We start from the raw sequence: 25,436 nt of genomic DNA, 5'->3' as shown, positions 1-25,436 counted from the left end.
AAGGAGGAATTTCTTCATGATGGGTGAGGAGGCCCTGGCACAGGTTGCCCAGAGCAATGGTGGCTGCCCCATCCCTGGAGGGGTTCAAGGCCAGGCTGGATGGGCCTTGGGCAGCCTGATCCAGTGGGAGGTGTCCCTGCCCATGGCAGGGCGTGGGACTGAATGGGCTTTGAGATTCCTCGAACCCAAACTATTCTACGATTCTGTGATATTAGGGGAAATGTCTTCCTGGGAGGAGCGGCTCCACAGCCGGGCAGACGAGGTGCTCGGGGGCGGCGGGACCCGCTGATCTCCACGCTCTGTCCCATCCAACCCCCATCATGGCTCCTCCGGCGTTGCGCGCTGTCGTCGCTCCCCGTGACGTCACTCCGCGCGACTTTTCCCGGGGCTGACCCCGTCCCCAGGTGACATCACTCCGCGCGACCAGGGGCGGGGCTGCCGGCGCTGACCCTTTCGAAGGGTGACGTCATGGGCGCGACTGGGGCGGTGCCAGCCCAGTGACGTCATCTTCGGCCGCGGCGCCCGTGTCTCGGCCCCGCGCCCCGAGCGGCCCTGCGATGCCGCCCAAGAAGCAGCAGCAGCCGGCGGCGGGCAGCAAGAAGGCGGACCAGAAGAAGAAGGAGAAGATCATAGAGGTGAGGAGCAACGGGCCCGCGGCACAGGCGGTCATCCCCGCCCGGACCGGCTCCCCCCGCCCCTTCTGCCAAGGGAGCCTCGCTCCTGCCCCGCCGCCCTCTCCTTCTCCCCCCGGGCCGGGCGGCTCCCCCCGCCCCCCTCTGGGACAGCGGCCTCCCTCCTGCCGCGCTCCCGGGCCGGCAACCGCGCCCCTGCCCTGCCTGCCGCATCCTCGGGGCGGCCGCTCGCTCCTGCCCCGCTCCTTTCTCCTCCGCCGGGGCCGTTTTCCCCGCTTCCCTCTGCACTCAGTTCCCCTGGGGCGGACGGCTCCCCCCTTTCTCTCCGCATGTCCTCCTGGGACAGGAACCTCGCTCCTGCCTCGCTCTTCCCTTCTCCCACCGAGCCACTCTCACAGTTCCTGTCCCGCTCTTCCCTTCCCCTGGGCAGCTCTCCCCTCTCCTGACCCACTCTCCCCTTCTCGCCGCTCCTGCCCCGCTTCCCCCGGCCCTAGTTCGCTCCGGGACAGGCGGGTCGCTTTGACCCTCGTTGCCCCCGCTCCTCCCTTTTCCCTCCGCGGGCGTCTCGCCCCTGCCCCACTCCTGCCGGCGCACACGGGGGCTGCACTGAGCCCCCGTGGGTGTCTCTCCCGGGATACCGGTTCCCGTGGCAGCCCCGGGCTGTCACCGCGCCCAGCGACTTTCCGGCTCAAGAGCTGCCCTTGCATCAAAGGCAGTCTGGCAAATGCGCTCCTCTTTCCCTTCTCACCCGTCCCCTTCTCCATCTCTGTGCATTCCTATATTTTCTGGCTCTCTGAGGTGTAGGAGTTGGTTTCTCAATTTAAAACACAGCTGTGGTTCATTTTCATGGTGTTTTTCATACAGTTTGGCAATACAGGATTCCCTGGAATAACAGTTTAGTAAATCTGTCATAGGAGTTGAATAATTTGAGGAGGAATTGGTAATATTTTGTGTTCTATTTAAACTTATGCTCAATTCCATGGCAAAATCAGGTGTTAAATAAAAACCTGCATCAGAGGGAGATGTGTGTTAGTTGTTAGGGTAGCCCCGCACATCTTCCAGTAGACAAAAAAAGCTGAATTGAGAGAACAAGGAGAGAGCAGATAAAGCAAGTTAAATGTTTGCCTACATGTGTTGGCAAGGAGGTGAATGGCTGCTCAGCTGCTTAGGCAGAATAGCTGTGTAACACGAGTGTTCTTTTAAATCCAGCCCTGCAGAGCATTGCCACTGTGTTCTTTGGAAGTGCAAGGTGAGAGGGGTTCCTTCTGTTGGCTTTAGTGTTGCTGATGTTCTTGTTGAATCCAGCGACACAAGAAAAAGTCTGCTTTTTGTTACAGAAAAATGCAGCTGAAAGGGCAGAACTTCTGTCAGTTATTAACAATTATTTGTTACATAATACAAATACACAAAGGTGAGTTATTCCATGGGGCATTTGCCAGAGAAATAAAAAGTGTATATGATCTATTTATTTTCCCAACTCTTTATTTTGGCAACTTATAGACTTCTCAAATTAGCTTAAAGGAACAGAGGATGAGCTGCTAGTGATAGGGAGTAGGTTGTTAATGAAAACAGGGTGACTCTGGAAATTTGGATGTGTATTCTGGATTGCTAGAGTTTCCAAAAAAGTGTGTTTGAACTGAGATAATATCACTGGATGAACATCTGTAACTCCTTCCTGAGAGTTAAAAAACATTGGTACCAAATCAAAGCCGTGGATGGGTTTTAATGTAGGCATGTCAGGTAGGAAACAAGCTCTGCTTGAGGTACAAGCATGAAAGTGAGCTGTCTTTTTGGTTTTTTCATGAAATTTTTAACAGGTTTGGTATAGAAGCCTGTCTCTTACAGTGAAACTGGAGATGTAGAGGAAAAGTTGTTTTGAGCAGTAAACAGAAACTTCTTGCCGTGGAGTTTAGGAAGTGCAAACACCTACCTGGACTTGACATAGGGAACAGATTTCTCTCCGAGTGTAGTTAAGAAATAAAAAGCCTACAATACTTGAAAATAAGAAGTAATTTTCCATGTGGTAATATTCATCTGTATAACATACATATATAACATTTATTTGTATTTGGAAATAAAAGTAATAAGCGATTTCTTGTAGATAGGAAGAAAAAGTCTGCCCAGGGAGGTGGTTGAGTCACCTTCCCTGGAGGTGCTTAAGGGACGGGTGGACGAGGTGCTGACGGGTATAGTTTAGGGAACGTCGGTTAGGAATGGTTGGACTCGATGACCCAGTGGGTCCCTTCTAACCTACTCATTCTATGAAAAAAAGCAGTATTTATGGCTATTCAGTTTTCGTATTTTCCTTGTGTTACTTGGGTGGTCACCAAAAACATCATGTCCTTTTATTGTGAGGGGCCCAAAAACGCTGTGTGTATACCTTGACATCAGTATTCAGGGGGTCTGGTGATAAGAATAATAGCTCTCACAAAAGCTGTGTTTTTAGCAAAGGCAATGTGAGGGCTCCAGATACCATCCACGTTCCTAGGAGGGCTGGTGCTGCTAAACAGAGTGCTCTGTGTTTAACGGGAAACCAGAGGGGAGCACAAGTCTGGATTTGGTTTTTTTTCCAAGAACGTAAACTTGGTTGCAACTTGGACAGTTTGGTTAATTTAGCTGTGTTTATCTCTTGATTTAGGACAAGACATTTGGCTTAAAGAATAAAAAAGGTGCAAAACAACAGAAATTTATCAAGGCAGTGACTCACCAGGTTAAATTTGGTCAGCAGAATCCACGCCAGGTAAGCATTAACTCTGTTCTGTTTTCCCTCTGCATAGTGAAATTTCCTCTCACCGTACACGCAGATTGTCATGTAATGCTGAAGTAGAACAAAGTTTAGGTGTTATATTTCTCCTGTGCTCTGACTAGTGCAGATTTAAACCGATAGTCTTCTTGCAGAGATTCTCTAGCTGAGAATTACATACCAAAGCCGCCAAAAACCCAAACTCAGCTATTAGAGGTGTGTGTTTCTTTACACAGTGTTCGCATAGTAATGTCATTGAGTTTAAGGCGTACCTGACAGTAAATTATAGAAAGTGGCTGTCAGCAAAGTCTGGTTGTATGTTCTTTGTTTTCTTCTCTTACATTCCCACCTAATCGAAGGAAAAAATAAGAGTTGTTGTTGGGGGAAATTGGGGGAAGATTATAAAATGTAGATGCCTGTCTGTGCTGCTTGTCCTGTTTCTGGGAGTAGTTATTGCAGTACTTACATGTTGAACGTATGGAAGCCCACATCTGTTTGGGGAAGTGACCAAACTGGAATTTTGAGCCACTGTCTACTACTCTGCTCTTTCGTACAGTGAAGTAAAATCTGTGGCTGAGATACGATGTTCAGGTTACGCTTGGCCAGAAAGCACGTGTTTCATGAAGCTCCCTACAGTGGAAATGAGCCAGGTCTTCTGTTCCTGCGGTGTGCTGGGGGAGGTAGTTGCAAAGTGTTTGTGCAGCTCCCTGCTCTTATTATTTTGTTTGCATCAGCTAAACTCGTGATGTCATTACTTATGTTCAGTTTCTTACCTAACATAAGGATAAGCTTAACAAATGTGAAGTACAGCTTCAAAGGTGAAGCTTATGTCTGGGTCATCCAACCTAACAGTTTCTTGTTAGTAGTAAAGGGTGTTGCTTATTAGAGGTTCTGAAATGTCTGTATAGAATCCCTGAATCTGTAGTGTTTACTGGATTACCAGGATGTCAGTTAGGCAGCCTAAAATAATTTGTTTCTCAGTGCTCTGACTGAAGGATGTCAGGAGCCAATTTTTAGATGTGATTCTACCTTTCTTAGCTTGTAAAATGAATTCCACTTGGGGCTGTCCCTGAGAAAGAAGAGCACTTAGAGCTATTATTGTTGTGTCCTGAGATACAAGTGGAAATGCTGTCGGGGTTGGGTGTTTTATAAAAAAATGTATGTGGACCAAATAAATCAGTTCCCTTTTAAAAGAATTTGTAATTTTCCTGCCCAGTTCAGGGTAAGAACAAAGCTCCCTTTTCAGTGTTTCACTGCATGTTATCAGCGAAGTACCCACACATTTGTGTGTTGGCAGTAGGCTTACCGGCTTCCCTTAGGGTCAGAATCCAATCAGCTAATGACGTTTCTTTTGTCCTCTTCCAGCTCTCTTCTTCTGTCTCTGCTACTCTGGTAGAGACAGAGGCCCTTCTGGGCTTGTCCAAAAAGGCCAAGGTAGAGTCACAGGGGAGGTTTATACACAAGCTTTGCTTTTCATAGGTGAGCTTGTTTGTCAGTCTTTTGTCCCTAGTACGAATAATATGATTGTCTTTGTCTTATGAACCGCTGCTCATCGATGGAATGATACAAAGAGAGACAAACGTGTTCTAAATGTAGTTCCTAGCGCCTACAGGCAGACTTCCTGGCAATGCTGCTGGTATGCCTGAGGAGAAAGTCCCCATGTGCCATTTTGTTCTAAAGATAGAGAAGCTTTTTGCGCAAATCTTGAAGTAACTGTGCTGCTGATGTATCACAAAAGAGCAGCTGACTTCTGGGTCTCAATGGCTTTTATTTGATTTTACAGCTTAAAGGTGAATAGAGATAACTGTTTTCTAAGGGCATCTACCAGCATCTCGTATCGCTGAGGGACTGCATTTGGAATCTCTTCCGTTGGAAAGGCCAGTACCACTAGATGGCTCTGGCTGCTTGTGCAAGGGCAGGAATTCAGAGACATTCCCAAATCACAGGTTCTTTCCCTCCTCCCTTTACAGACTAATTTTAAATGATTTGCTGTTTGAATGTACGGTTCACATGAGGTGAGTAATGTCATTTGAATTATGTATGAGTAACTTCAAATTTGGGGTCATTATAGGCTGCCCAAACGGAAAGTGAGAAGAAATTAAAAAAAGAAGATAAGAAAAAAGAACTGCAAGAATTAAATGAACTCTTCAAGCCTGTTGTTGCTGCACAGAAAATCAGCAAAGGTACGAGTAACTGCATTCTCTTCATTTATGTTCTCATATTCATAGATCTACTTCAGATAGAAATAACCCTTTCAAAATGCTTGTTCATTTTTTAGTTCAGTAGATGCGTCGGTTCCTTCTCTGTCGAGCGTCCCAAGTGTTTGTCAGTAATGATTTGAGATGTTTTAGGAAGTCATCCAGGGTTACTGGATCATTCGGGTATCAGCATTAGCATGGGCGGAGCAGCTATAGATATGTTGCTCTATTTGGGTTCATTAATTGGCAGGTTCTGGGCGACTGGCATGATTCTGTGTGTGATGATATTTGTTTAAAACAGCCTCTCTCCCTAGGGGAACGTGAACATCCAGATATTACAGGGAATGTTGTATCGTAGCTGTTGTCTTGACAGAAAACTTGTATTCAAATCAGGACATTAACAATTGTCCGGTTGCTTCTCTCCCACAGCTCCCAGCACAATTTGGTTTCAGAAGTTTGGTTTTACTTGAACTCATTTATCAAACAAACTGGGTTTGTGATGAGACCTAAGTGTGTGAGTGGTGCTGCGAGGAAGCTGCAGTGGGATGCCGTGTGAGTGGGGAGATCACATAGGAAGGAACTGAATATTATAAACGCTTTGCTTTATGAATCCTTTGGAACTAAAGAAATTAAGCATTTAAAATTATTTAGTCAAGTCATTTTTGACTAAACAAGTGTGATTTCCAGGTATGTCTAGAAAGCAAACCTGATCCTTGTTCCTGCTGTGGCAGTGTGACAAAGGCCAGTTCTTGTTTGCAGTCTGCAGTGCTCTCCAGGTTCAGTAGCTCTTGACTTTAAAGTTACTTCAGAAGACTGATATTGTCCTGATTAAAGCTCTGGCTTTCTACTGAGACTGCCAACAGGGAAAGCTCTCTTACCCGGATTTATTAGGGATCCCCTCAGTGTTTAAAAACTAGATTTGTAGTGATGATTTTAAATGGGCGTTTCTGTGCGTACTCCAGTCACTGGTGACTCGCACCAGGCTTAACACCAGCATTTCTGGCTTAGTTGTGTCTTAGAAATACATTTCTAACTGCTTTGATTTCTTTTCTTACCTCCTAGTGCTCTAATCATTCCTTTAGTGGGGTGATAGTTAAAGTAACTGTAATTAGGTTGATTTGAGTAGTTCATATTAAAACAACAGGCTGTGAGCAGGGGCTGTGAGCGGCCATCTGTTTTCTGTTATTAAGGAAAAAAATGGTCTCATTGAGTGCAGGTTTGATTATTATAATTTATTCCAGCATGCTGTCGATCTACTAAAGAAAAGCTGACATGGAGAAGAAGCTTTACTGTGCATTAGAGGAAAATAGCTTATCGTCTAGGGCAGAAGTTGCACCGAGAGATGTCTTGTATGTATTATTTGGATGAATAACTTGCTCAGGCGCACTACTGTCCATGTTTATGGAGTTAATTGACACTTAATGCAAGTATCATGCTGTACAGAGTAAATATGACACGCTCAGGACATGGAGCAATTACTTGTGATGAACTTCACATTAAATAACTTCTGTTTTTAAAAACATGCTTTCATTCACTACAGATCCTGAGGATGGTATAGTCCAAGAAATTGTTCTCAGAGCTTTGAATATGCAGCTTTTACTTAAAAGTAGCATTAAATTTGGAAACTCTTCACTCAGGTGCTGACCCCAAATCTGTAGTGTGTGCTTTCTTCAAGCAAGGCCAGTGCACTAAAGGAGACAAGTGCAAGTTTTCTCATGATTTGTCTTTGGAAAGAAAGGGTGAAAAACGAAGCGTCTACATTGATGCACGAGATGAAGACCTGGAAAAAGGTGTGGTACTTCTAGAAAATTACTACTAAACTATTCTGATTCTGAAACGGGATTTTTATGGTTGAGTTCTCCTGTGTTGTGGTTATGATCCTCAATATCCTGGTCAGTGACCAAGACAACCCATACCATAATGTTCAGGTTATGAAACTTGCTTTAAAACTTGTGTTCACGAGTGTTCTTCGGACCTTTTGTAGAAAAAGAAGCATTTCTTAGTCATACTGGATAGCGTTTTTTAAATTGGACAGAGTAATGTACTATGCCATACGAGTACCAAGTTATTCAGTATTTGGTCTCCCTTATGGCTGCAAGTTTCTCCAGAACTCTATCACATGGCCGTGTAAAAGGAGGTGCCCTGAGCATCTGTGGTTGCCTTCCAGAACCATCAGTAGCGTTGGCCCAAACCGGCGCAGTTCAAGAGCTCAGGATATTTGGAATTTGTCACTTTTATCTCCTCTCCCCTGATCATTTGTTGGCAAAGGACTCTGGATTTTACTCTTATTTAGCAGGGATTAGAGATTTTATAGTCAAACTAATTTCTTTTGTTTTTCTACAACTCGCTGTGTCTCAGAGTCTGAGATTTTAGCTTGTGTTGCCCTAACTGTGTATGACTGGATCCCATGGATTCACTGTTTCTATTAGCATGGGGGTCTTGCTTCTTTGGGTGGCAGCTTCTTTTAAATTTAACACAGGAAATCTGGGGTTATCCTTTTCAATCCTCCAGCTCCATTATCTGTATTCCTGGATGTCAGCCTCCAGCCTTCTCTTCTGTTCAGTCATCTTCCTTTTCTTCCCTTCTCTGTGCTCAGTAGCATACAGGTGGTGTGACACCTTTTTAGTCTTTAACTGAAACATGCTTCGTGCACATCAGAAATTCCATTTCTGAGGCTTTTGAGGAAATTCCATTGAGAGGGTAGAGGAGCTTGAAAACTTTTTATAAAAGCCTGAATTCATTTTTCATTCTGTGAACTAAAATGCAAGAACTGAATATTAAAACTTTTATTAAGGAGAAGAGCAACCTAACAGCATTGTTTAGTGTTTGTGGAACCATCTGTTGTCTTTTTCTAGATACGATGGATAACTGGGATGAGAAGAAGCTGGAAGAAGTGGTGAACAAGAAGCATGGTGAGGCGGAAAAGAAAAAGCCCAAAACTCAAATAGTATGTCTTTTTTTTGTTTTTTTTTAATTGAGCTGTAGTAGAAAGAATTGCCTGCAGACTGGTGTTAAGTGTGTGCATTGTTATATGGAGGAGTGGAATGGAGTATTGTAACAATAATCTTGGAGTGTGGTTGGGCTAATGGTATTTCTAATGATGTATTTAAAAAAATCCCAAAAAAACAAAAAACCCACCCCAAAGTGCTCTAAGTCATCACAAGGTATTTTCTCATGTAAAATACAAATTAAGGAGATGAAGTGCTTTGTAATGCATCCTCCTTGCTTAGGTTGAAGTGTTGTGATCAGCAAGGCCTGTCATCTCAATCCAGTGACTGCCATCTGTGTTGAGGCTCTGGAGCGTGTCCAGAGAAGAGCAACGAAGCTGGTGAGGGGGCTGGAGAACAAGTCTTATGAGGAGCGGCTGAGAGAGCTGGGGTTGTTTAGCCTGGAGAAAGCAGAGGGGAGACCTTATTGCCCTCTACAACTACCTGAAAGGAGGTTGCAGAGAGGAGGGAGCTGGCCTCTGCTCCCAAGTGACAGAGGACAGGACAAGGGAGAATGGCCTCAGGCTCCACCAGGGGAGGTTCAAGCTGGACATCAGGAAAAAAATTTTCATGGAAAGGGTCATTGGGCACTGGCAGAGGCTGCCCAGGGAGGTGGTTGAGTCACCTTCCCTGGAGGTGTTTAAGGGATAGGTGGATGAGGTGCTGAGAGGCATGGTTTAGGGAGTGTTAGGAATGGTTGGACTCGATGACCCAGTGGGTCTCTTCCAACCTGGTGATTCTATGATTCTATGATAAGCATGTAAATTTACATTGTCTCCTCTAAGCCAAAACGTACTGATCGAGTCGTTGGTAGTTTCTGACCTCTAACTTTAGGAATACTTCTAGTTTGTGCACTAAATAGTACACTATCTTAATCCCTTTTTCATTCCTTAGAGCTGTTGTACCTTGCTTTCAATACCAAATAATCAAATATTCTGCAGGCACTGCCTAAATTTGCAGAAGTTAGACTTTGATCTGGCGAAGTGTGAACTGGGAATTGCTTGTTACAAGTTCCAGAATGGCATCTTTCAGGATTACAAGCTGCAAGGTTTAACATTGAGGCAGATCCTCTTTATTTTGACTAAAATTACATAGGTGTTAGTCTTTCTCTTGCTGCTCGCCATTAGTGCACTTTCACATGTGGGTTTACAGGAGCACAGAGCTGATCCACCTCCGAGCCATCCCCTTTCCTTAAATATGGGGGTTGTGTCCAGAGGCAAAAGCTGTTGACTGCACAGGTTTCAGATAATTAGTTACACTTCTTTTGTCTGCTTGCTTAGTAGAGATACACTTCACGTGTTTCTTCAGGTTTGAGCCCAGCTGGCTTTGTGTCACTGTCAGTGATGTGTAGCAGCTGCGCAGGGAATGTAAATTGCTGGGGTGGAAAGAGAAAGTGGTGCTAATGCCCAGTGTCTTACACAGGTCTGCAAATACTTCCTTGACGCTATTGAAAACAACAAGTACGGATGGTTCTGGGTCTGTCCAGGTGGAGGAGACAACTGCATGTACCGCCACGCTCTCCCTCCAGGGTTTGTATTGAAAAAAGACAAAAAGAAGGAGGAGAAGCAGGATGAAATTTCTTTAGAAGACCTAATAGAAAAAGAGGTAAGGTTGCAGACAGGAACCTTTTGGTGGTATTTAGGCTTTTTACTCTGAAGAGACAGTTGTAAATAACTTAATAATTAATAAAGTAGTGTGCTTTTGTAGCTGTATGAGCTAAGGTGAAGGGTGTGTGGTATTGACTCATGCTTTTGTTTAAAAACTATGGCCTGGTGCATAAATTAGACTACAGCTGCATGCTTAGCGCAGGCGTTTAATGTTAGTCCTTTCCAGGAGGCTTTTCTTCCTTGATTTTGCATGTTCAATGGTGGTGAGAGTGAAGAAGTAATTGGAAAGCAATGCTTTCAAGTAGTTTTGGGGAGAGTAATTACATCTCTAGCTTGCTACGGCCCTTGGAAGCCATTTCTAGCATTGATCGGTCTCTTTGCTTGACAGCGTGCTGCCTTAGGACCAAATGTCACCAAAATTACTCTAGAGTGCTTTATTGCATGGAAGAGAAGAAAAAGACAAGAGAAAATTGATAAGGCTGAGCAAGATATGGAGAGGAGGAAAGCAGATTTCAAAGCCGGCAAAGCATTGGTGGTACGTTCTGCACTCCGGTTCTTTATGTGGGAAGAAAGAGTGAACAAGTTGTTGTAATAAGGTGGCTGGCCTAGAACTGCTTGGCTTTGCTCTTTTTTTTTTCTTTTTCTTTTGGCTTTTGTTTTACAGCTGTGTAAGTTCTACCAAGTGCAAAATTAGGATTTCTTTTTCTGTGACTAGATCAGTGGGCGTGAAGTGTTTGAGTTCCGACCAGAGCTGGTTGATGCGGATGATGAGGAAGCAGATGACACTCGTTATGTTCAAGGAACGGGAGAAGATGATGAGGTAAAGAACAGTATTGACTCAAATAATGCTGCAAATTACACTCCGGTTCAAAATCTTTCGATTTGAGAGCTCTTACAGTGCAGTTAATATGCTCAGTTCTCGATTTGCCCCCACTGCAGAGCGCAGCTTGTCACAGTGTGGGTGTCAAAACAGTGATGGAAGAAACTCTGTAGACTCGTAACAAAAATTCTCTTTCCTGCACAAGTAATTCCCCTTGGTTTGTTTTTCAGACTGAAGACCCTGTGTGCATCAACGATGTCGATTTGAGCCAGTATGTCCCAAAGGCAGTGGATGAGACTGGCATCACTGTGGCGAGCCCCGAGCGATTCAGCACTTACAGTTCAACAGAAAAAGATGGTGAGTTTGTTATGGAGACACCACTGACGCCGCACTGAGTCATTAAGAGCTTCCTGAAAGGCAGATAGCAATGAATTATTGATCTGCTGAAAATAAGTGTTTGTTTAAAAGGGTCAGGAAGTGAAATGACTGTCAGTGACAAGTGTAGTTACCGAAGAAAAGCTTCTAGTCAATGCTCTGCACTTCTTTCCTAAGTCGCAGTTTAAATAAAAGGTGATGTTTATGGCCCGTTCAGGTGAATCCTCAAGTTGGCAGTTCCCTTTTTTTCTGATTTAGTAAATGTCTAAATGAATAATATCAACAAAAATCCAAGCTTTTCTTCCTGCTTCCTATCTCCAACCTAAGTCAGCTTATCATCTCTCACAGTGGAGCCTTGATCTAGGTGTGCATGGACGAGGCATCCCCTGGTATTTTAGACCCTGAGCCAGAGTGCAGACACGGAGTAGGGGCAGCTCGTTAAGTCTGACCTGGTTATGAAAACAGGAGTTTGAGGAGTTGGAGTATTCCAACCTGTTTTGATAATTGATGATGCTGGCCCTCCCACCAACCGGGCTCATGCAATTTAACCCACTGAAGTCTACATCAGTTTCAAATCATGTAACTTGTTCATAGTGTCAAAAGTTTAGAGCCTGCTTAGGATTGAGAACTTGTGATGGAGGAGCTTGTGATGTGGAAATGTGTAAGAATTATTTTTGTTGGCAGATAACAAGTTAAGTGAAGCTTCTGGTGGTGACGTGAACAGCAGTGAGCAAAACGACTTGGAGGAGGATAATGATGGAGATGGGGAGCTGGAAAATGGAGTAATCGATGCAGTTCCAGTCGACGAAAATCTTTTTACTGGAGAGGACTTGGACGAACTAGAAGAAGAACTAAACACTCTCGATTTAGAAGAATGAACCGAAAAGCTCAAGTGAGGATTAAATCTATGTGGCAAAGTGAAAACTGACTGTGCTTTTTCTCCTTTTTGAATAGAATTCTTAAGCGGGGTGTTGATGGGTACCCAGGTGATTTCGATGGGCACCTCACATGGCAGGAGTATTTCCTTTCAATCTCATCTACTCAGTCTTGACTCTGCTTACAGTAAAGTATACAGAGTAGTTCAGAATTACCCAACAGGTGAATTGGCAGAAAATGAGGTTATAACTTTCAACTGAAAGTAGGAAGTCTGACAGCTTTGCCAGTGTGGAGGTGAGCAGTTTAACACCAGGTTCAGCAATCAAAATATACATCCTTCACCAGAAAAGCATTTTTATCAGTGATTGTGTTGATTTAGAAGCTGCCGGGCATGTTCCTAGGCTATGTGCTCCAATGGGGCTGCTGCCGATCTTGCTGCTTTAGGTGGTGATTAGCTTTATTTGATCAGCTGGATACTGCAGGTGCAGATTGTAAACTGATACAACACAACGTGGTGCCCTCTGTCTAAAATGTTTTAAACTTTCCCACTGCCTTTTGCCAATAAAACTGTAAATAAAAACTATCACCTTTGAAAGACCCGTGTTTTTCCTCTGTTACTGAGCTGTAAATAGCTTCCTTTTCTAACACAGCGATAAGTGTTTTTCTCTCCTGTCCTGGTACAGAAGGGATGATGTTGGCTTCAGTTAAATTAAAGATAACTGCTATTGCATCTGTTTTTCTACGCCTCGCGCAGTGTAAGATTCAGCAGCTGACTTCACCCTCTGCTGTTTTTATCCCTTGCCCACCCATTCGCTGGTTTACTACGTGCTCCACATCGCTCATTGTTATTTGAGTTGCATTCTCTACCCACTGCATTTTTGTGTGATAGCAAAGCACTCGAGCTCTGCAGAGCAAGGATGTTACACACTGAAAGCTACTGGTCCTGACTCTGGCACATAAATACCATGCAGTGGTCGGTGGCTTCAGAACAGAGCGTGTCGTTCCCTGCTGGTGGTGCTTGCTGCCAGGTTTAAATTAAGCCACCCTTGCCAGGACGATTTCTCAGCAGTGGCGCTTTCCCAGGGCGCTGGGGCTGCGCCTCCTTACCATGCTCCTGGCAGCATCTGCAGCAGGATTGCTGTGCTGACAATACCATCTGTATTGATTGTTCTAAAGCTTTTATCTTGCTATTTGGAGAGCACTGAGACTGGTGGCATTGCTAGTGAGCTTCTCGAACTGCTTTTGGGTGGTGATATTGGCTTTAATGGTTATTTCTGGTACTGCTCAATTGACTCTTATCTTGAATGCTGTTTCTAAAATAGCCAACTTTGACATTTTTTGCCCTTTTCAGGATCTTTGGAATTGGTTTCCTCCTTTGGGAACAACCAGCAGCGTTTGGGGGAGGGCCCTGCTGAAACGGACTGCTGAGTGTAAGCATTTAAGGAAATAAAATATTTATTGATGGAGGTTTTTCTCCTTTTGGCCATAAACAAACAACATTGTTGGATCATTGTGTTCCCCTGCCCAGCAATAGGATACCTGGATATCAGGACACTTTAACAAAATTCATATTTGAATGTATGATGCATAATTTTTCAAAGTTGTATATTTTAAATGGGAATAAAAGTAATTTAACCATTATCAAGGATGAAAATGGCTTTCTATATTTGTCTTAGATGCTGCTGTGTGGCATGTAACACCGATTTTTGTCATGCTGCTCTGTTTCACTAATCTAGACAGGTTAACTCAGCCATGGTTGTGTCGATGTTGTTGATGTGCATTGTGTAGTGGAGTGGTGACCGGGGTAACTCACACTCCAGCTAGTAAAACAGAGAGAGGGCGTGTGCGCTCTTTTTGGTCTGTGTGGTGCAGAACTCTCGTGCATCATTGAAACATCAGGACAGTTGCCTTGCAAAGCTACTGAATGTTTAAGTTAGTTGAAGAAAAGGGGATGTTCCTAGGTAGTGGCTACTGGCAGATGGCTTGATGTGATGGGAGAGAAAGCTCACTGTCCCTCTTTGCTTTTCACTGTTTCCACTTACTCTGGGACTTCTGACTGGGATGTTCCAGCCTCTTGGCTTGGTGGGTCTGTTTGGATCTCTTTCAAAGCAGTTGTTGGCGTAGCAGTCGGGTGATCTCTGTAAGGTTTGGCAGCAGTGCTACTTCTGTTCCTCCTGCTTGGAGACTGGCTGGACTTGAACCTACTGATTAACGCTCTGTCCTGTGAGTTGGGAGCCAAACTCTGCAGCTGACGGAGTTTCATTCAGTAAGTGCTCCATTAAAAATGAACACCAAGGCTTTCCTGGGGGTAGATTAATAATTAATACTTCGGAAATGAGCACTGTGATGAAGTGGAGCCCACCTGAACGTGACTTAGCACTAAGCTGTTCTGTTGATGCAAGTTTCCTGACACAAATCCCATGTGAAGTGAATGAGTTGCGTATAGTCTGACTCCACTTTCCAGCACACAGGGAAGCAAGAGGCAAGGAGAGGACAAGACAAGCCCCTGTGCTTCTCGGGAGCCCTTGTCGAGTGTAGCTTCCAGCTATGTCTAATCCAGAAGATTTCTTGTACTAGAAGTAGCCTATGATAGCTTCCTCTTCCAAGTATATTCCCTCTCTCTCCCTTGAACCCCAGTGTAGTTTTAGCATCTTTTGGGAATCCCCCAGTCCCACAGCTCTACTGCCTCTTGTTTGAGTACGACTCCTGGCAGCTTGTGTTATGAGATCTCCAGGGAAAAGCACTTGGAAGAAATGGTATCTTGTGCCTTCCTCTGCTTTGTCTTAGTGCCAAGTGGGGAAAGTGGATATCAAAATGGAGTTGATGTCTCCCAGCTGTGAAGGACAAAATCTCTTCCTGTATTTCAGTGCTAGAAACACTTTTTTTTTTTTTTTTTTACAGAAGTAGAAACTTTCTCTCTGGAGGCGCTTAGTTGCTCACAAGGAGTGGATCTTAATCAGCAAAAGCTGTAGTGAAGCAATTAGTCTCTGTTCCCAGTTAGGTGCCGGATGTGTTTTATGCAGCGAGGTCATGTTCAGTGCTTTTACAGTGAGATTTGCAAGTTGCTCTTCTCTCTGTCCCTCAACGCTGGTGTTAGAGGCTTAGATGTGACCTTGGCGTAGTCTGCTTTTTTAGTCTCTGTTTTGATAGATGCTCTATCCTTTAACAGAGAGCAGCTGCTGCTGGCCAAGATGTTTTATTCATCTGTGATGTTATAGCCCCAAAATGTGACCACGGTAGGCTCCTTCACAGCACAGAAAGGAATGGCAAAAACACTCAGTTCTTTTGATCATAAAATAGCAGCATTTCATTTGTGTTTAGTGAAAGAGACCTCAGGTACTGTCTTTATTTTACAGTCGTGACAGAAAATTGTTAGTGTGTAATGCATTTAGACAAAATTTGTTCAAGGCTGGCATACAAGCAGAGATGTTCCCCAAATACGCCCAATCAGAGCTGAAAAATGTGATGGACTGAAATTAAAGCAAGATATAATGAGAGCATCACACCTTTTTAAAAAAAAAAGAAAAAAACAACTAAAACCTGACTTGCTTTATGAAATGCATGTGAAGAAGTAGAAGCTTTCCTGGAGGGCAGAGAGGAGCAGTGAGCTAGAGAAGGTTCTCCAGGCAGAATGATTCTCTTTGTGCAGTCAACCGTTAGGGAAATGCATCCTATGGATGCCGCAGCCTCGGAGCTGTGTTGGAGTTGAACTGCCTTGAAACACGCAGTGTAGGTGTAGTGCATCTCTTGTAGAAAATCGGTAGGGAGGGAGAAGCAGAAACACAGAGACACCTGCCGTACACAATACACATATTCTGTGTGAGAGGAAAGAGCAAAGCCAGCCTGTGATGTCAATGTTCCCTCTCCTCTGTTTTCTCTCCCTACTCCAGAAGCAGAACGGCAGCTCCCTTACACTCTAGATTAGCAAATCCTGCATGTGCTCTTCTAGAGAGCCCCATGGGGACCCTTCCCTCCAGCAGAAACAAGCCCCTGTGTCTCCCTTCAGCTCAGGGCACCAGGCTGGGTCTGGAGGTAGGTGTGGCAGCTTGGGCTGCTGTGTACCCACACCCCATGCCTTAACAGTACAGCGTGGTATTTAACTTTTTGTCTCTCTATTACGAGCCTATAGGCATGGATGTTATGAAAACATGTTTGAGGTCGTGCAGAAAATATCAGATGTTTGTTTTTTCCTCATCTCTTTCTTCTCTATTACATTACTTCCTGTTGATCATTTTCTCTAGAGTAAAAATGCTGTTTGAAAACATCTTTTAAAGACATGTAAGTCTTTGAGGTGTTACTGAGTGACATCAGGATGTGTTTGTCTGTTACATCTGCAGGAGCGCTCTGTGAAGCAAAAATTGAGACACATGATTTTATAGTGACTAATTTTGTTAGACTGGAGAATTATGAATCCCTTTCTAACTCCAGCAGAGCAGTCCCTGAATTTCATGCTATGAAATACTAATGTAAAAAAAAGGCCCAGTGAGTAATGAGCATTCCATGCAACATAAAGGGGATGATGGAAAGACGCTGACTAACACTGAGGTGACAGAGCTATCGGTGCTGCATGAACCACAAAAAAACCTGGCGCAACTCACTTCCTTTTGGACTGGAAGATTCCAAACTCTATGCTGAGTGTTGTTCAGCAGCTAAGAGCTGATTTTGAGAGCACAGTCATGCCCTCATTGTCCCACAAACCCCACAGCCTGTGGCTAAGGACAGCTTTTGCCTCACAGCTGAAAGGGGTTTGGCTGATAGGATCAATTGCTGGGAGGAGCAACAGGGCAAATCAAACTTACAGTGTTGCTAATGTAGTTTCCTCTGGTTTCACACCCAGCAGCGCTCCCGTAGTCTTCAGATGTAATGTTTTTTACAAGAAAAAAAAAGAACTTTAAACAGAATAGAAAGAAAAGACATCAACTGACCAAAACAAAATAATAGATCAAGTCCATCTTTTTAGTTAAGTTAGGCTTGCTGTCTACTTTTTAGAAACTGCGTCATTTCTTAACACATCTGCCCCGGCTACTAAGCAGCTTTACGGGCACAAGAGTCTGGATGGTACAAGAGCAAAATGTGTAGTAAAAATCTCATGTTAATAACGGCTTTTCTGGGGCACCAATAGTAGCATCGATGAATAAATCAGTGTAATCCTTTCTTTGCTCCAGATATTAACACTACTGCTACTGTAAAGCACTGACTCTGCTGGGAGGCTGAAGCTACTTGCTTCCATATAGGATGTCTTGCTGAGCCTTTTCAGCAGCAACAGGGTGACCTGCGCATTCACAGTCACTATCAGCTTGCGGGGCTCTGTCCATGTCTTTCTATTGAGTGTCATGTCATAAGGAGATGTAACTGCAAAGGAAAACTATTCCAAAATATTCTGTCAGTGTTACTTGTAATTTAATCTACTGAATAATGGAAAGCAGTTCTTTAGACTTCAAAGAATTACAAAGTAACTTTTTCTCTAATAAATACAGTTAAAATTTCAATATCTTGTTAATGGAATCCCGGTTGTTCTGCTGCTTCCTAGTGGTTCATTTTCACCACTGAGTACCTTAGTCAAGGTACTGTAAATCAAGATAACAGGAGAACAAACTCAGAAACATACAATTTGTTTGTTTACAGTCTGCAATGTGAGCTCAGTCACAGTTATCTTACTCATGTGGAGAACTAAGCAAGCTAGTAAAGAAAAATTGCATCTTCCCTGAAAGAGTGTTTGTTTCCTGCTTTAAAGTCCCACAAACTCTGCTTTAGGCTTTCATTCTTCTGCCCGTGACTCTGGCAGGCGTAGTAGCTCAGTGCAAGCAATGGAATCCATCACTCTGTCTCTTCCGCCACAGAAAATACTTTCCTTTATTCACAGTAGGCTGGGCTTCGACTGGAAGTACAATCCTGAGCCTGTGGGTGCTGTTTTTTCCTATGCTGAGGCTGGGGGTACAATGCCATGTAGGGAGATGTGGCTGTGCTCTCAGACTGTCTGGACAGACGGACTCTGACTGTGCGCTGAATTAGGGCCAGACAGTGGCGACGCCACTGCTTCCGCTTGCCACTGGTGACGAAACTTCATGGGAGAGGAGCTGGTGCTCGGTGCTGAGTCAGGGAAGAAACAGCTGCTGTACCTTGCTCAGCCCCAATGAGGGGAGAAAGCAGATAAGTGCAGCACAGCTGTTGAAAAAGCAATTATGCTCCTGGAGGGAGGAAATGGCTTGAAAAGAGATTTCCCTAGGGATGAGTAACCCCTGACTCTTTGTGAAGTTCAGGTTACTCCACTGGCTTGCCTGCAAACAGCTGCTGACAACAAGCAGCAGCCAGTCCATAGGAACCTAAATTTGTCATGGAGTAAAACAAATCTAAGATCTTAAAACTGATCTGTCCTCTATTGCTTGTGTAATATTGTCAAGTGATGCAATCAAGTAGAGAAAATAAATCCTCCTTTTCCCTCGGGTGCTGACTTTCTGATCAAAGGACCCATAAACCACTTCTTTCTTTCTTTGGTTTATTGCTGTATTTGCTAGAACTTGGGAAGTTATTAACCCATCCGCAGTTTTGCTTTGATCAGGTCTTTAGTGTAACAGCTGTGAGAGCAGTCAGTAAATAGCAACAAGAGTTTGTCTTCCTAATGTGGCGGTTTAACCTGTGAAGAGGCAGCCAAGGTAGGAAAATGAGTAGCAAGTATTAAGTCCGGGGGTAGGAACTCTCCTCTTGTTCTTGATACAGTAAGAATTTTTGAGTTGACTTCCTTAAGGAATTGTTATTATCACTTGGTTGCATAAACAAGTAACTGGAACAGAGGATTATCTAGCTCTTGCTTCTGGCTCTATCAGGGATTTATTTGCACAAACCACTCAGTTCTGTGTGCTGCTGTTTGTCGAGCTGTGATACATTCTACTGCAGACAGGGAAGCTGTGGGAATGACTACTGAAAATGTTTGGATGGTTCTTCCTCTGCAGACCAGGAGGTTGCTGAAAAACTTACATTTAAAATATGATTTTTTGTAGTACAATTATGAATAAATATAAAAAGTGCACTTACTGCTCACAGTGGAGCAACAGTGCCACAGCATTGCGCAAGTATCAAGGCGACGCCTGTGTTTCTAGACAGGAAGGAACAGTTCAGACATAAAGCATATTTAAAATGGAAAAGTCTTAATGTGCAACCCCTTTTCAATGAAAATGATTGTGAAATCCCCTCTCACTTTCTGTCTTTGTTTTCTTTCTGACTTTGTATTGGTGAGTTTTCCAAATGAACTTGTAAAAAGTGTTTAACGGTAGGGATGTAGCAGTAGGCCTGTCAAGAATCCATGGTGTGTGATGCAGCTTACGTGTGTTACATCCAGCTCTTCAAAGGTTTCCACCACTCAGCCTCATTCTCTTAGTTTGTTGAGTCGTCTGTTGGCTTCCAGACTGCTTAATTCAGCTTGCACATTAACATCAAACCTGAGGTTTAAGAATTGAGGTTTAAGAATATGGATGTTTTCAATGTAAAGCAAGTTTCTGTGCTCAGTGGGAAACTGAAATGATCACCCAATACCAGTGCTCACTTCTTCCCCTTGGAATCCTTTATACACTACCCGTTTTTCTCAGAAGCCTCAACATTCATGGTATCGGTGAGTGTAGGCGGGTGGGACATCACTTCAAGAAAAAAAGGGACCATAAACTTGTGCAAGGGCAAACAGGAAACTGATACTAACTTGGAGATGTGATTCATCGGTTGGTGATGAAGAAAGTGCTTTTTTCTTGTGAAAGGTCTTTGGTTTCTTAGAAGGAAAAATTCATTAAAAAGAAAAGAGTTCAATGTTCAGTGGACCTGGGTCAATGTTGTTGTATGATACTTTCTCTCCTTTGAATTAAGCCAGCTTCAGGAATGCTTAATGATTACTGAATCCCATCTCTCTTCAGCAGGCCAGCTAACAGGTCTTTTACAAATATTATTCTGTGCTGAATAAATCCTCTACCATTATTCCTGGTTATTTTAATTGTTTTCTGCCACAATGATTGTTCTCCATTGAAAACATTCTCAGTACGTGGCTTCTAATTTTTCTTATTCCAACTCTTGTTAGCTACCTCATGCACCTCATTTTAGAACCGAGCCTGCAAAAGTCCGCTGACTCCATGTAACAGATTTCGAAGGAAAATCATCTGTAGAATCTAAGTCCAGAATGTCACCAGTGGGTCCAACATCCAGTTCAAATGTTTGGGGCTGGGAGTTACACTAGTATTTTAGCAAGACGCACTAACTGGTGCAATTACCACTCTTTAAATTAAACAACCCCTTTAGGATAGCATTTTTGAGTTCTTGTTGCAGATCTTGTGCTAGAATCCATCACCACTGTTAAAGCAGCCTCAGCATAACCTCTCTACAACACAATGTGGGTTTGGAGGCTTTTTCTTGTACAGCTTTGTGGTATTTCATGTGCTTATTTTGTAAATAATTTTCTTTCAGAATTCCCTTAATTCCGAGTCTTTCCTTTGGTAAATACGTATAGGGTATTTTTAACTTGTATTTAGGGCTTGAAACATCATTATTTGTTCCTTTAGTTTTTATTGTGCTCACATGAGAAAAGCAAAGGTAAAAGTTTAGAGTTCTAGTGGAAATGGTGTGAAACTGATTACACGGCAACTGCGTTGTTTGGTGAATTAGTAGTCTGAATTAGTATTAATTAATTCCACTTCATAGGTCTTCCAGCGTGCTTTCTTTTTCCTGAAACACTGCTGTACCGGCTTTGAGGCCCTGATCCAGTCAGAGGTGTCCCATGGAAGGGTGTGGAACTAGATGGGCTTTGAGGTCCCCTCCCACCCAAACCACTCCATGATTCCATGACACAAGGGCCGGATATAGCTTCCCGGGATGGGCAAAGCAGTCGTAAAAGAGGTGCTGGGACCTCTATCAGGGGATTTCACAGGCTGGGCTCTGCTAGCCCCAAGCCTGCTGCCCACAACCGCTGCTCTGCCTCACTCTGTGCCTTCAAACCAATTCATGTCTTAGCCATTTAGGCTGGAAATAGTCATTTTTCCTTCATGGACAGGTCCACACAGGCCCTTTGCCTCTGTTAAAGGCTCCCCTGAAGCGGACTGTCCCCAGGCTTGGTCAGCAGGGCATTACTGAGGCAGTCCCACCAAAACAGCTCTGTCAGATGGTGGTACACCCTCTTTCCCTCATTTTTTGAGCTTCTCCATAGCCCTTGACCTCCCCCAGCCCTGGGCTGCAGCAGGAGCTGTGTCAAGCCTGGGGTGCCTCAGGCAGGGGCAGATCCACAGTCTCTCACCCATGCATTAACCCTCCTGCCATACCAGCCCCTCAGCTGCCCCTCTGCCATGTCACCTTCAGCTTCCCCCATCATGTTACCCCTCAGCTTTTCCCCTGCCCTGTCAGCCCTCAACTTCCCCCTGCCATGTCATCCCCTCAGCTTCCCCCCTGCCATGTCACCCCTCAGCTTCCCCCCTGCCATGTCACTCCTCAGCTTCCCCCCTGCCATGTCATCCCCTCAGCTTCCGCCCTGCCATGTCACCCCTCAGCTTCCCCCCTGCCATGTCACCCCTCAGCTTCCCCTCTGCCATGTCACCCTTCAGCTTCCCCCCTGCCATGTCACCCCTCAGCTTCCCCCCTGCCATGTCACTCCTCAGCTTCCCCCCTGCCATGTCACCCCTCAGCTTCCCCCCTGCCATGTCACCCCTCAGCTTCCCCCCTGCCATGTCACCCCTCAGCTTCCCCCCTGCCATGTCACCCTTCAGCTTCCCCCCTGCCATGTCACCCCTCAGCTTCCCCCCTGCCATGTCACCCCTCAGCTTCCCCTCTGCCATGTCACCCCTCGGCTGGCAGGCCGGGAGGTAGGTCAGGCAGGGAAGCAAGGAGGCTGCAGGCAGGGCTGCGGGATAGGCTGCAGGTGGGGGGAAACAGGGAAGCAGGGAAGCTGCAGGGAGGCGGGGCAGGCTCAGGCAGGGAGGCTGCAGGGTAGGGAGGGAAGCAGGCAGGCTGTAGACAGAGGCAGGGCAGGCGAGCGGGCAGGCAGGCAGGCTGGCTCTCTCGGGCCGGAGGCAGCGCCGGCAGTGAGGGGCAGTCTCTGCCGTGTGTAGGCGGTGCCGCCCCGCCCCGGCGGAGGAAGTGCTGGGCGATGGCGCGGGGTCTGTGCTGGGCTCTGCTGGCGCTGGTGGCCGCGGGCAGCGCCTTCAACCTGGACGTGCAGCGCCCCGCCGTCTTCTCGGGGCCGCACGGCAGCTACTTCGGGTTCGCCGTGGACTTCTTCGCTCCCGACCCCTCCTCGTAAGTGCCCGGCCGCGTCCTCTCCCGTGTCCCATCCCACATCCCTGCCGGTCTTCTCTTCCCGCGTCCCTGTCCCCCCATCCCGCATCGCTGCCCGTGTCCCCATCCAGCATCCCTTTTCCACCTCCCCGGCGCGGGGGTCCCGTCCAGGGCGCGGAGCTGCGCGCGTGCTGGGCAGCCCGGGGAAGGTTCTGTACAGACACGCTCCGCGCCTGCTTCCCGGGCGAGTTCTCCTTTCCTGCTAAAGTTCGGTTGGGCAACGTGCGCTTTGGGCTTCCCAAGAGCCGTCCCGCTGGCTGCGCGTTCCGAATCCGGCTGTTCCTCAGCTGCAGGCTACGTGACAATCCAGGTTTTGCCACTTTATCCCCTACTTTCCCATCTTAAGGGGCTACAGAGCTGGAAAAGCTGCTGGCTTCCATCATGCCGAGGGCATTCTCTCTCTCTCTCTTTCTCTCTCTTTCTCTGTGTCTCAATTCTTAGCTCATAAAACTTTATAAACAAATTCTATAGCTATTGAGCAAATCTTTCTGCAGTAAATCAGCTGGCCTGGTTTGCGTGTCTTTATTGCCCACAAATATTAACAGCTGTCCTGTCTTAACTTGCGTGTCTTGCTCCATCTTTCTGGGCTATCTTAATCCTGTAAATCTCGGTGCTTGAAGAAAAACGGTTCTATTTGTGTCCCTCCTTTTATTTTTAAGCCATCGTGTGTGGCTGCAGAGTTACCATCAGACCGGTAAATGCATGTAGTAAACTTCCTTCCTGATAAGGAATTGTGGGTCTGAGCTCTCGCTGAAATCACTGCTTGGAGCTCTTCCATTGTTTTTATAAAAACTATTGACCTCAGAGTGAAGGGCTGTAAAAGAGAAGTCTTGGGTTTTATTTTTTTAAACTTAGATTGTGGTTTTCTGACAGCATGGGAGTCTTCTTCATGTTTTTAAGGGAATTTTATCCATTTTTGGGTGTGACTAGAACTTGTAATCTGTATCTGCTGAGCTACGCCCTAGTGCTGCTTTGTCTTAGATTTAAGCTCACAATTGAAACAAGCTGTGTGGCTCTTAGGGGAGTGGGCGTTAAGGGTTCAGTTCATGCCTGGGGAGACTGATCCTTTGCCTCCTGAAGCAGCCAGGACTACTGGTATGCTGTGTCCTCCAGACATCATCTCGTGTCTTCACCCATCATTCCAGAAGGACCAGCACACACACAGGGTGGACTGGAAGGCTCACAGATTTGCTCAGGCTGTTGGAGGGGAAGGAAGAGCAGTGATGAGCGGTGAGCTCACTGATGTCTGCCCTTACGTGTTGGGTAGTTCACCCAGTGAATTGCTTTGCACTGATGTTAGCGAAGGTGTTCAATAGCATCAGCCTTGCTGTGTGGTTTCCATTGAGTGCCGTGTGGGTGACTTGGCTCCTTTGCCTTTGCTGTTGCTTTGGTGCATTTTCGTTTATTGCCAGCTCTTTACATCAGTACTAGAGGCATAAGTAAATGTAGCCAAGCTAAAGCTGTTTGAATTGACTGGCCTTACAACAAAGGAGTGTTACTAGTTCTTGAATGCACAGGCTGCTGTTTAATCACTATTTTAACCTGATGAGTACCAAAATAAAGCGTTTTTGGGAGTCCTGTGTGAAAGACCTATTCCTGGAGTCCGTGGTAGTCTGATGTTGGTGGCTGTGTGGTGCCTGACGGGAGGGTGAGCTGTAACTGTGACTGACCATCACTTCAGAAGAAGCTTCTCGTGCACACTGTGTTTTAAATGAATTGCATTGCTTGTCTGTCTGTCCAGTGTACACCATGGAAACACCAGTGTCTCTTTACTGGCACTGGGGAGCACGTATTCCCGCTAGTACCCTGTGATGTAGGCTGAACTACTCAGGATGCCAGCATGCTCCCAGCCTGGTCCTCAGTGCTGTGCTGGGGCATTGAGTAGGAGACGCAGAGTATCAAAGCTAGACTGGAGTATTCCCATGCACCCTCTGTGCCCCCTTCCCCAAAGGGCGTAGACAGAGGTTTCTTGGTATTTTGGTCATTGATATATTAGAGAGACCTATGGTAGAAGCTGCTCATTTGGTCCACGATAATAAAAATGCATGTGGGTTTTTTGTTTTTTTTTTTTTTTTTTTTCTGCAAAAAGAGGCAACTAAACCTTTATGGATTCCTATAATGACTCTGTTATTGGTAATATTGTTAGTAAACTTCATCACAAAGATTATCTTAAGAAAGACTTAAAATCACCATTTCCTTCTAATCATATATTTTTTTTAAACGAGTATTTGATTTGGGGTGCTTCTCAAATGCCAAGTGATACAGGAGAAAAGTGGGAGGCAAGCTACCACCTGTTTAATAGATTGTAATTACAATAATTAACATGTTTTTTTACTTGGCATTATGATGTTTATTTTTAAGCACTTCTGTTATGCCTAGGGAGAATATTTTAAGTTGATTAAAGCCTTTCAAATTCTTGGTTTTGGAATCTAGAGAGTCTGAATGGCAGCTAACAAATGCATTGCCAGCCAGCCTAGGTATTCTGTAAGGGTCCACAACAGGAGATTTTTTTTTAAGGCTGTACTAGTTGAAAACAAGTAGCTTATGTGGGTCTTTAAGAACCGAGCTTTGAGGAGGTGCTACGTGTGTCTACCTGGTATTTATATATTAAGAAATACAAACCTAGCTCTGTGCTGAAGCAAGGTCTGGAAGCTGACTGTGAAGAGCAGGACAAGTTTGATAAGTCTTGATCTGCCTGCCTGTAGACGTCCTCTCCAACCAGTTTTGCAGCTTGTTCAGCTAACGCAGTTTCAAAACCAAATAACCATGGTGCCTGATGTGGGGTGATAAGACTTGCTCTTGCAAGCTATATTCTCTCTTAAACAGTGTAAGTGGACACAGCGGAGAAGATGCTGATGAAAGAAGCATCTAGTTTTCTAGCGTCTAGAAAGAAGCATTT

At 45.1% G+C, this 25,436-nt stretch overlaps 2 protein-coding genes across 3 annotated transcripts in view; both read left to right on the top strand.

Annotated features, from left to right (window-relative positions):
• The first annotated feature begins 479 nt into the window (after nt 1-479).
• Nucleotides 480-13,832, top strand: ZC3H15 (zinc finger CCCH-type containing 15). Of its 2 annotated transcripts, XM_054070434.1 has the most exons (11): nt 480-635; nt 3,271-3,372; nt 5,447-5,558; nt 7,211-7,363; nt 8,429-8,520; nt 9,983-10,165; nt 10,556-10,702; nt 10,883-10,987; nt 11,218-11,344; nt 12,047-12,254; nt 13,590-13,832. In XM_054070434.1, exons 1-10 carry the CDS (start codon nt 558-560, stop codon nt 12,238-12,240), a joined length of 1,293 nt encoding a protein of 430 aa, XP_053926409.1. In that variant the 5' UTR covers nt 480-557; the 3' UTR covers nt 12,241-12,254; nt 13,590-13,832. The 2 variants fall into 2 exon arrangements, with proteins under 2 accessions (XP_053926409.1, XP_053926408.1); XM_054070433.1 differs by lacking the exon at nt 13,590-13,832 and having other exon boundaries at nt 12,047-13,581.
• Nucleotides 13,833-22,304: 8,472 nt separating this feature from the next.
• The window catches only part of ITGAV (integrin subunit alpha V), a 42,116-nt gene continuing 38,984 nt past the window's right edge, over nt 22,305-25,436 (top strand). The window contains exon 1 of the mRNA XM_054070072.1: nt 22,305-22,498. Coding sequence (XP_053926047.1) covers nt 22,350-22,498 — 149 coding nt within the window. The 5' untranslated portion in view covers nt 22,305-22,349. The remainder of the gene's footprint in view (nt 22,499-25,436) is intronic.

This window comes from Cuculus canorus, chromosome 6 (genome assembly GCF_017976375.1).
Source record: "Cuculus canorus isolate bCucCan1 chromosome 6, bCucCan1.pri, whole genome shotgun sequence".
Classification (NCBI taxonomy): domain Eukaryota; kingdom Metazoa; phylum Chordata; class Aves; order Cuculiformes; family Cuculidae; genus Cuculus; species Cuculus canorus.
Note: the sequence above shows the minus strand (reverse complement) of the source record. Positions and strands in the feature narration are given on the sequence as shown.

Excerpts from the sequence above, each read along its gene's own strand:
- ZC3H15 (XM_054070434.1), top strand. The coding sequence starts at position 558 with ATGCCGCCCAAGAAGCAGCAGCAGCCGGCGGCGGGCAGCAAGAAGGCG. Across the intron at positions 3,373-5,446 it reads GTCAGCAGAATCCACGCCAG|GCTGCCCAAACGGAAAGTGA; the intron begins GTAAGCATTAAC and ends GGGTCATTATAG. Across the intron at positions 10,703-10,882 it reads AAGCCGGCAAAGCATTGGTG|ATCAGTGGGCGTGAAGTGTT; the intron begins GTACGTTCTGCA and ends TTCTGTGACTAG.